At 47.5% G+C, this 11,552-nt stretch overlaps 2 protein-coding genes across 2 annotated transcripts; one reads left to right on the forward strand and one right to left on the reverse strand.

The window, feature by feature from the left end:
- Positions 1–123: 123 nt before the first annotated feature.
- Pdw03_7598 (Kinesin family protein (BimC), putative) lies at positions 124–3,793 on the reverse strand (the record flags this gene model as incomplete). The annotated part of the gene is made up of 3 exons (XM_014677268.2): positions 124–1,077; positions 1,129–3,276; positions 3,329–3,793. The coding sequence occupies 3 exons, from the start codon at positions 3,791–3,793 to the stop codon at positions 124–126; spliced, it is 3,567 nt and encodes a 1,188-aa protein (XP_014532754.2).
- Positions 3,794–4,162: 369 nt separating this feature from the next.
- On the forward strand, positions 4,163–5,742 carry Pdw03_7599 (Uncharacterized protein family UPF0183; the record flags this gene model as incomplete). Its single annotated transcript, XM_014677269.2, has 2 exons — positions 4,163–4,226; positions 4,280–5,742. 2 exons carry the CDS (start codon positions 4,163–4,165, stop codon positions 5,740–5,742), a joined length of 1,527 nt encoding a protein of 508 aa, XP_014532755.2.
- Between the last annotated feature and the right edge of the window lie 5,810 nt (positions 5,743–11,552).

Raw genomic sequence — 11,552 nt, forward strand, 5'->3', positions numbered from 1 at the left:
AACCAACCATGTTTTCTCAGCCAAAAACTCCAACCCAGAGTGGAAAGCCGAGCGACTATCGGGTATCAAAAATTGCAAGAAAAAAGAGCAAACCAAATAGGAAAAAAAAAACATGAAACCCATCTAATCAGACGTGCGGTTTCTGAACCTTCGGCCACTGGCGATGGCTGAAGGGGGCAAATTTTCGCGCCCCTCCTTCAAGCCAGTCATCCTTTTTGAGAGCATGGTTTTGGGGAGTTTGGACTCCGTATTGATGTTTGAGTTAGAGCGTCGCCGTTTGCGGGAAGGCTCAGGCTCTTCCTTTTCTGGCGTCTCGTCCAGGTCCGCGGATGTGACCATCGCGGGGGTTTCCCGCTTGGTAGGAGGTAGTACGTCGTCGCCATCAGACACAACCAGTTTGGCGACGTTTAAGTCGACTTCTCTAAGGCCAGTATTGGGAGGTGGGACTGTGGATGGTGGAAGAGAATGGCCTTCCTCTTCCGGAGTATCATAATACACGAATTTCTTGGGCGGTGAAGCCTGGGGTGAATCGCGAGCAGGGGAGTCCTGTTGCTCCTCCTCACTGAATGGCAGAGCAGTAAACTGCTTGGATGTCCGGTGTCGAGTGCGAAGGCCGTCATGAGCTTCCGTTTGGGGCATTTCCAAAGGGTATTCATATCGTCGCTTCTGAGGTGTAATACCTGTTGGGACATACTCTTTCAGGGGGTGGCTCTGGATGTTGGACCGCAAATTCAAAAGTGGTTGGCGGACTTCAGCATGCAAAGGTGCAGTAGTTTGTTCCATGTTCTCAGTATGGAAATCGACATCCTCCTGCAGTTGCTTGACACGTCCAGTAAACCCATTGAGTTGCCCATAGATGTTTGAGCGGGACTCTCGGGCATTCTTAGCCATGGCGTTTAAACTATCTAGGTGTGATTCATGGAAACGGCCATTTTGGAATCGTGCTTTCGCAACAAAGTCATCCAAAGCCTTCATTTGTGTACCCATGTCGCTCATTTGAGCATCAACAATGCGCACAGTCTCTTGATGCACAGACTCCGTTGCGCGATGAATTGAGGCATTACGCTGGTCGAAAGTCTACTATCGTTAGTTTCCTTTCGCAAACCAAATGGTGTCAGTTAGTCTTACCTCCCAATCATTCTGCATTCTGGTTTTAATTTCATCTTTGGATGAAGTGATGTCTTTCGCAAACTGTTCCTCCTTGAAAATCCATTCATCAACGTGTCTGTCGTGCTGCGCAGTTGCTTGCTCAAGAGAGTCGCCTGATGCCGATATGCCGGTGCGTAGGGTATCAAATTTGCTCTTAAGGCGGTTGTTCTGTTTATTACTTGAGTCCTCAAGAAGTCCCCGAATATGAGACATTAGAGTCTCACGCTCGGCTTGTGCACTCGCATGTTCCTCTTCCAGAAACTGTGCTAGATTGGATGAAGCTTTTCTACTGGCCTCTATCGTCTGGCGATTAGCTGCTTGCAGCTGGAGACGTAGTTTGTGGACTTCGGATTTCTGTTCATCAAGGTGCTTTGCCATGTCCTCAAACATGTTCTTGAAGTCCTTGCCTAAGGTGCTGTATGACGAATGAAGTTGGGAGTGGAACTCCGAGAACTCCCCAATAACCTCTTCGGAGATCCGAGCAGCAGCAGCTGACAAGCCATTCAGGCCTTCACCAACTTTAGACTTGACTTCTTCTCTCAGGACCTTGATCTCCTCGAGAACTTCATTCATCTCGTCGTGGGCAGTGGAGGTGTTGTTCTTGGCCTCTGCCTCTGCCTTGTCAAATGAGGCATCAAGATCCGTAAGGTGGGAGCGGGCAAGCTGCACAGTGTCCAATTCATGGTCTACAAAATGGTGTATTTTGCCAGACATCTCCTCTAGCAGATTCGCATGCTGCGATAGGAAGATCTGCATGCGAGCATCCACCCGTTCTGTGACATGCGATACCTTGCCGGTTGATATTTGCCAGGTTTGCCGATTATCGGCCTCTAGGTTGTCTTTGCGATCCAATTTCGCATGCAGTCCATTCACGTCTTGAATGGTACCGTTCAAAGTGGTCACTAGGCCGGCACCGATGTGACGAAGCTGCTTTTCCGTGTTTTGATGGGCTTTCCGCACAATCTTCTCTTCGTCCAACTTCTCCTGGGTGTCCTTCCAAAACTTTTCTGTTTCGTTGAGAACATCACGTGTTTCTTTGAGCTTGGACAGAGTGTCCTCATTGTCATTCTTTAATGAGTTGAAGTTGCCCGTGATAGAAAGTAGCTCTTGGACCTTGTGGCGAAGGCTTGCCTCCATCGACTCGATCTTGGCACGCTGTTCTTCGTTGACGATTCGCCGCGATTCACTTTCCATCGTCATTTCTTCGTATGCATCAGGCGTCATATAGACTCCATTGCGATGTCGGGTGGCAATGAGCTCGCTCTTGAGCTTCTCAATTTCCATACCGATATCACGCAGGAGCTTGGTTTTAGAAATGATAGAATTAATCTGAGGTTTGTTGCGAATGTTCTTGGCTCGGAAGGCATAATCCAGGGTAGAGATTGTCTCCTCTAGGTTGTTGCGGGCAGGCGAAACAGTGGCGATGATACATGTCTTTGTTCGTCCTCCAAGTGAATCTTGTAGCAGTCTTGTGAGTTTTGACTCTCGGTAAGGAATGTGCGAGCTCTTATCTACCAGAGCGTTGATCACTCTCCCAAGTGTGAGTAGACTCTTGTTGATAAGGCCTGCCTCCGTTGCCCGTTTATTCTCTGCACCGCTCCGTCCGATGTTTTCGCTACCTGCGAGATCAACTAGATTCAACTTGCCCGAGCTAACGTAGTCTTCGCCAGATTCGGTCGTGCGCTTTGTGAGAACGGTGATGGTGAAAATTGTATGACTTCGGGAACTCAGGTCGTTGCATTTCGTGGCTGCTACTTGGCGTTTGTGGCTGCCTGTCTGAAGTAGTCTGATTCCGGTGGACGCCGAGTCGATGTAAGTCTCCTCCATGCCCTGAACCATTGTGCTGTGTCCTCCCTTCTTCTCATTTTCGAATATCTTGAGCTTGGTACTATCATCATATGAAAGGAGATCTCGGAGTTCCTCGTTGTAAAGTTCGATAAAGGAGCATTTCACTGTACTTTCTGTGTCCTCGAGCTTGTTAAACAAAGCGTAGAGGGTACGTGGAATAATTCCTGCATCGTCGGACAGGATTCCTAATGTGTCTGTCATGTCTCCTGACATGGTATATGTCTTTCCCGTTCCAGTCTGTCCGTATGCGAAGATAGTGCAATTGTAACCTGCCAACATCTGTAGGGAATTAGCGCGCTCTTTATATGTCATACGCCATGACCATACTAACCTCGTCGAGGACCGGTACAACCACATCATCGTAGACAGTGGTTTGATCGGCGGCCGGGGAGAAGACCTTATCGAAAGCATATGTCTTGTTTGAAACCGCATTGGGTCCCATCGAGAGATCGAGGGTCTTGCCTTTCACACCTTCCGGTGTTGACAAGACAACGCCGTTGTTGTCTTTGATCTCGCGATCGCTGCGGCCACGACAGCGGACCACCACATGAATGCTTGTGTCCTCGTTGATTTCTCGTTCAAAATCTTTCTCTTTCCTTTTGTTCGCGGAGCCCGCCTTTTCGGGACTTCTCGCCACACGGGGTGCACTCATAGCAGTTGACCTCACTGAGGGTGTAGACACTCCAGGTGGTGCATGACGTTCTGGGACTGCTGAACCCGCTCGTCGAACTGGTTGGCGCAAACCCGACCTCCTCGTGCTGGGGAGGGTGGACGGGGGCCTTGGTGGGCCAGCCATGTTGACAATGCGACACTCGAAGATGATGTGCTTAGTAGCAATATCCGAGGGTTAGGTTGAAAGTCGTTTTGATCCTTTCATCAACTGTGTCGGAGTCTTTCAGGGTTGTGCATGTCAGTGGAACTTCATCTCAAACTGGAAAACATAAACAAACCTTACATAATCAAGATACTTCCCCTCTCACATGACTCGGTCGGCTGTGCCATCGTCATCGCCCTCTTATCGCTACCCCTACCCCCTCACAACGTGTTGACTTCCAAGGTTCCCCTATATTTCTAGAGCTCCCACCTCTTTAACTAATAAGCACAGATCGATCATTGCATGGACTGTAGTCCTTCCCTAGTCGCCGGTCTATGAGAACCGACCACTATGACTTCTTCTACTTCTCCGACGCAGCCGCAAATATTCCCTGGCAAAGGACTCGGTTTTATCAGTATGTGTCTGACGGTATTTCCAGCGACTCTCGCTAATACATGACATTGAAAGCCCTGGGCGCTTCACTCCACAATGTCCTCACCCGTGTCAAGTCCTACCCTCAGACCTATCCCGCCATCGACCTCGCCTACTCTCCCGCAGATCCTCTTCGCAAGCCAGTGGTGTTGCAGCTACCTTCAAATGGCCTGCGCCTTCGATTTGACGGTCCTGATCAGAGGCTCCGTTTGATCGAAGTTCTCGAGTTCTCTCGAGTGAATCTGGTTTACAAAAACCAGGAGGTCCTCAAAGGTGTAAAGTCAGCCGAACAACCCTTATCCTCGCATGGTCCCAGCTTCCGGCACGTTTACAATCGCTTGTTTGGTCCCTCATACCCAGGAGAATACGTACCACCGGCAGATCCGCAATCGCCATATGGCACCTATGTGCTCTCGTATCCCGGGGTTGCATTCTCATTTCCTCTTCAGCACTCTGCCTGGTCCGACCAGTGTGATTTTGTAGCATTGTTATCGTCCTCGGCTGCCCTTTCAGCTACATCTATGTCAATATTCCAAGGATCATCATGGCCTGAGGTCCGAGCCAAGTTGTTCACACAACAGGCACAGTACCCACGCTCGTCGGCTTTGATTGGCAAATCACGAGAATCATTGGCGGATGAAATTGAGGAGTGGCACGTCCTGGGTGCTGGGAAACTTGAAGTGATTCGCAGGACGTGCTCTCCCTTATACATAACACTGGGAGAGACGACTCCCCAGGACTTGATTGCAGACTTCGGTCCACCTGACGCCATCTACCGTAAGAACGACCGACGAATCTCGATTCATCGTGCAACTGGGGGTGGTGATCTACACCTGAGTCCCTCTCCAGGCAGAGGAATCGAGATTGCGGACGGCGATCACTCCTCTACTAACAGCGTAACTGATGATTCAGACGAAGAGGTGGCGACCTTCAATCTTGGAGACCCCGCTTCACTGCCCGCGGAATACTTTATGAATTACTTCCACCATGGGTTTGATGCCTTCATCTCGTATCCAACAACGCCTGGACCGGCTTTCCCTGCCTCAGGCCTTCCGGATCCCTCGCCGCAGCCACCATCTTCTCAGCTGACAGTGACAAAGATTATTCTTCATGGGAATGTCCCAGGATCCTATCCATTTAATCGTCATCGCCGAAGTCGCTGGCAAATTTCATTGGATGAGTCTGGTGACAGTTTGACGTCAGAGTCGCCCTACGATGAAGTCTCGGAGCGGCTGCGCACTACTTGGAAGGGATCTTACGCCAGCCCCGCCGAGGAACGTGCTCTACAACGGCCAATGGTGCTGAACCGTGGCTGGGGAGACAGCCCTGAGAGCAGTGTTGAGTTCCTTGGGGGCTGGGAGGAGAGCACGGCCAAAGGTCCTCGGAGTGGCGCTGATGGTCAAGATGGAGGATTAGGCAACACCGAGCTTTTCGGGTTTCCGGGACTTTTATTTGAAGTTCTCAAGAATGGCGCCGTAAGTTGTCTGACAGTGTACTGATTTGAGACTATTGTACGCAGCAAGTTTTTTCAACTATATTTCAATGCATGATGAATCACGATCTTCCTGGCTATGTCCATGTCAGACTGTAGCCGCTCAACACACAGTATTTTGTAAATGTGAATTGTGGAACTTGGCAATTAGTATAGGAGATAGTGAGTTAAGAAGCCGAATTTGACCACTGTGCTGATCGTCACTTTGATCCCTCTATTCCCAAAATTATTCATGTCAGACACCCTACTCCCCCCAGGGCCCCGAAAACCACAGAAGATTTGCTATGCAATCCCATACTACAAACCATTCGTCTACTCATCTTTCTTCATCACATCCTTCACTTTTGCTTGGATAGCCTACCTCTCAACAGGCTGCCAAATGTGTCTGTGGATCGGGTTCGTCACACATTCATCGATCTGGAGAATTTGTTTCGTGTACGTCGTCCACTAGGATCTATAACATCCTTGGACGATAGGTCCCTGTCGGTCAATGTTTTGGTCTTGATGAGTTTTTCTTTTTCTTTCTCGATTCTCTTTTGTTTTTGTTTTTTTCATTTGATATCATTCTGCTTGGGTATTGTTCAAAGATATGGTGTAATCATAAATCAGGTGTGATACCTACAATCCATTGATCACTTCGCAACTTGTGTCTGATACTCTCCTGCGTTCTCAAGGATGGCACACATGTTTTCATCCTTAATCATATCATCTGCTGCTCGACTGATCAAGAACCTTCCAGAACGAGACAATCACACACATCATACACATCATACAGAAGGGTCCGATTCCACCAGAATAAATGCTCGGCATCAGAACCTCCCAAAGCAGATCAAAGCGATAGCCAGCCAATCCTCGTGGCACTAGTGTTGAAAAGCTGGGATTTTACGATCGACTCGTAAATGAGTTAGATAGGGATATTGCTTCATAGAAGAGAAACATCAAAGTTGGAACTAAGCAGGTTTTCTTGCACCGGTTCTTGAGTTTGCTGCGTCTGCTGAAACGGTCTATTTGATCCACGGAGTAGCCTCGAAGGTCCCGACTGCCATCGGATATTAGATGAGACATGATGAACAAAAGGCCACGCAAGGTCACAACGGTCAAATTTCAAGTGGCTTCTCCAAACTGTTGCCACATCGTGTCGGTGTGCTAGCCGGGGGAGAAAATTGCCCTCAGTCTGGCCAATCCCAGTCCCAATCCCAATCCTTTGGGATGTAGGCTCCTAGATTAAAAGTAGATACTTTGACCAGCTATTCTCCAAGACGATTCATACTTCGAAAGAAATAGTAAGCAGGAAATAAATCAAATATGATGACCCTAAGCATACGTTGATGTAGATAATGGTTCGGATTACGTCCCGAATCAGACTTCGATCCCCAATCCTGGATGAAAACACGAAGCTCATCAGAGATATGAGGGGGTTATGGGGGCGTATGTGGATCTGCATAGAATTGAAACGAATAATAGAATCCGCATTCGCTCTCATTGGTGTCAATAATGCACATTGATACTTTCTTGCGGATTATTAAAGGGAATGTGAATCCTCCCGAAAGGACTTCTACTTCTACTCTGTATCAACCTTGAGTATGGACGTTTATGAACCACCAAGAGTCAAGCCGACAGACGAAACCAAAGATGATCCTGCTATAAAGCCCACGCAAAATACCACTCATGATGTTGTGTTTGGAGAAATCACAGAAGAAGGACCAAACTACCGCAATGTGCATATTAACGAGTTGAAATTGCACAACCACTCTCACACCAGGCTGACCTCTCTTTAGGTTGGCTTTCTAGGAACTGTGATTCTGATGTTAAATTCTCAGATTGGATTGGGGATTCTCTCTATTCCGACTGCCTTCAATTCACTGGGGATTGTTCCAGGCGTGATTTGCCTGCTTGCCATCGGTGTGATCACTACGTGGTCTTCAACCACCCACCATGCCACCAATTCGTACTCAATCCTCTCGAAATTCAATGGAGCAGGAGGGTAGCATCTTACTAGCTATCCAGGCCTTTAAGAATCAAGAAATCTCTTCAATTCGTGAAGTGGCGCGCCGTTTTAACGTCCCAAGATCCACCCTTTCTACCCGCCTGAATGGTATACAACACCGCGCGATTTCTCGCGCCAACTCTCGTAAATTAAGTGAGACTGAAGAGGAATCACTTGAAAAATGGATATTCTCTATGGACGCTCGTGGTCCAGCTCCACGACCTTCAATGGTGCAAGAAATGGCGAATGTTCTACTTTCGCATCGCGGAATCAACCCATCATCTACAGTCGGCAAGAATTGGGTCATTAATTACATTAAACGACATCCCAATCTATCCTCGAGACTCTCCAGACGTTACAATTACGAACGTGCTAAATGTGAAGATCCAAAAATCATTAGTGAATAGTTTACACTTGTTCAAAAAACGATTCTTCAATACGGCATTGACAACGATGACATTGATATCTTCGATGAGACTGGTTTTGCAATGGGATTAACCGCAACTGCTAAAGTCATTACGAGATCTGAATACTACGGTCGGCGATCACTTTTACAACCTGGAAATCGCGAATGGGTGACTGCAATTGAATGTACAAATGCTTCAGGTTGGGCACTACCATGCATTATTTTCAAAGGCAAAGTATTCATTGAATCTTGGTTCGACAATATTCCAAATGATTGGCGCTTTGAAGTCAGTCCTAATGGATGGACCTCTGATGAAATTGGCCTTCGATGGCTTGAAAAACTATTCATTCCATCGACTTATTCACGGACAAATGGTCAATATCGACTTTCTAGTCGAGGTAGTGAATGGGAGCCAAAAACACCACCAAATCACATTCAATTATTGAAACAAGCATCCTCAATCAAAGCATTACTTCGTCAAAGATCCCGAAGCCCGCCAAGTCCACTCAATTCAGCGATAAACCAGGTTTTGAAAGCTTGCCAAATGACGATGCAACCAGCAGCGATTCTTGAGAAAGAAGTTCACGATCTACGATCGGAAAACGAGAAAAAGAAGCAGAAAAAAACTCGATCTCGAAAGCAGATACCTGCTACAGAGGGCTTATCAGTTCAGGAAGCTACTGCTTTAATTGTGCAACCAGAGGAAGTGATTGAACCTCCCCGCCCCCAGGTCCGCGCGCACAGGGAAGCACCTTTATTACCAAGAACAAGGGCATTACCGAAATGCGGTGCATGTGGAAATCAGGGCCATAGAAGAGATGCATGTCCAGATAGACCTAGAATTTAGCTGATTGAATCTGATGGAGTTTTGGTTGAAATAAATGCGTTTAAAATTAATAGGCTGGTTGGGGTGGCCAGCTCGCTTGGGAATTACGTTATCCAACAATGTTGTCGATGCAACTGATCCCTGTCCCGGCCCCGCTAACCCGAAGGATATCCGGTAGGGAACCCGGGGGACGACATCCTTTCATATCGAATCGAAAAGCTCAAATTAGCTGGTGAGGTGAAGCATTCGGGCCCTCGGCCCGTTCCATCCTTCAATTTATCTTGAAGTGATGTTATGTCTCTACTTTCCCCTCAATGGAAGCAGGGTGTATATAGCCGATGGTAGCAATAAAGGTATCCAAGATGCAATGCTTCACTCGATCAACATAGAAGCCCATTAGCCCTAACACAGCTTGTAGATAAGAGTCAGCATGGCTGGTTAGAGCCCGTAGTGTACTCGGTGCGATCAAAGAATTGCAGGTCTTTATCATGCCATAGACGACTTGCTTCCGGCATTTTGGGTTCCTTGACTTTCCCCTATCTTTTCCAATTGCTAAAACTATCCCGACTCAACTGCTTCTCCGAGCCTGATCTTGTTGTAGTCAAGTAACGGTACAATCACCTGTAAGTGTTAGACTAGCTGGGAAACTCGACGATGAGATCGTGGATTAAGGCAAGTTTAGCAGCCTGCTATGTCCAAGACGGCTTCTCGAGTGGAGATTTTAGCTAAGATTTTGGCAGTCAAGCCATCACAAGTAGTGAGAGGTACTAAATTCACAACGTGAATATCTCACCAGATTATCCGCTCACAGATGTAGCAAGTAATACGCACATTTTTTCTCAGCAATATCTTTTTCATCTGTTTCCGAACCACAGAATGTCTGCCATTCGTGCGCAAATGATCCGATTTAGATCCTGGATCGGTAAGAAAATGTAAGCGAGCAAACCAAGCTACAGTATCAGATTCACAATAGAGTTGTATATACAAGCGTCCGGATGGTCCCAACACGCCAACACGCTCATGGAGAGGCAGTCCTCACTCGGAAGTCTGATAATTTATAAGAAGAAGATCGCTTATCCAGACCTCCAGGTATCGACAGAGCTACTCCGGGCGCGATTTATATGATGAAAATGTCTCCGGAGATCTCACTCGAGTAATGGATTGACTTTCTTTACGTTATTTCTTTTGTCTTGTTTGCATTACGCCGGCCGGTTTGTGGCCTTACTTTTCAGGTGGCAGGACCTCGAGAAATCGAGTCCTGCTCACAGGGTGGATCTGCATACTGGGAATGCGCCACCATTTATCGTCGGGAGCGGGCTCTGGGACGCAACCCCCGCATAGCAGCATGTATGTAAAGCGAGCTAAATCGGGTCAATGAATTCATCATCATCATCATCATCATCTCACTCGAGTCTCCCCAATCCAGACCCTAATGCTGTCTCGACTTGTTTGTTTGTGATATCTTCTGGTGGGAAGGGAAGTTCTAGTTCCACAGACTGGAAGTCGTGAATAAGTGTAACTATTAGGACACTCCGGTCCTCGAATTCCTTCGATTTTTGGGGATAGTTTGAAGACCCCTCTTCCATTTTGGGGGGGGGGGGGGGGGGGGGGGGGGGGGGAGTTTCTCCTGGAGGACCTTAGCGGAAAAACCGTTCTAGTGCCGCGTAGAAGAACCAGCGGAAGCCTAGCCGGCCACCATAGCCGAGTTGGCTACGGATAATGCACTTCTCAATAATGTGGCCAAAAAGACTCACACTCACACGGAGAGTCAATAAGTAAGTTGTGGGACAATGAACTGACAGTCATGTCGGAAAGATTTGCAAGTCATCCTTGACACTGAGATAAAAAGAATGTAGTCGACTTGCGTCCGAGGATCACTCGAGTCCTGGTCAAAGTTTGGTGATTCCTGAGGAGAAGAGACAGACTGTTTGAAGAGCTGGGCTTGCTCTGCTGGTTATAGCAAGCATTGCCACCTCTGTTAACCTATGCCTGGTATTTAAGGTCATCGTGTGATTCCATCTGATTCAAAAGGAGCCCGAGGCGGGCTGAGTGGGGCGTCGAGCACATGCCCAATAATGAGCATCCCAAGCTCAGATGGAAGATTGAGAAACAGAGACATGAAGTATTCGGGAGAAATAATGACCCCAAAGAAGTTGAGGATGATGTCGAATTCTGTGTTGCAACACAAGGTCGAAAATAGGGTCTTGAAACTCTCGAGAATAAGTATACCACTATTTTAGTAGATCCCTTATTAAAGGACATCTTGAGGGTAGTCGGATGTTCAGTGAAGTTTCTGTTCAAGTCATTTTTGTTGCAGTTGTGAATATTCATTGATCGTACCATACCTTGTCGGATACTGCAGGGAACAGGCACTTGCAAACTTTTACTCCCGCAGGGACGAGGCTGAAATTCACGACCCTCTTGATTACTTGAAAACTACCGTGAACCTCTTGACGAAAGAATCGAATCGACCATACGGTCTGACTGTGTAGGAATGTAGGAGATCAGGGTTATAGACCAGGGCGGAGTCTAAACCCCTTTGGGCAGAAGCCATATCTTGGAAAACGCCAAGACTCTTCTCTTCTTAACCTCCCATTT

Source organism: Penicillium digitatum, chromosome 3 (genome assembly GCF_016767815.1).
Source record: "Penicillium digitatum chromosome 3, complete sequence".
In the NCBI taxonomy this organism is placed as follows: Eukaryota; Fungi; Ascomycota; class Eurotiomycetes; order Eurotiales; family Aspergillaceae; genus Penicillium; species Penicillium digitatum.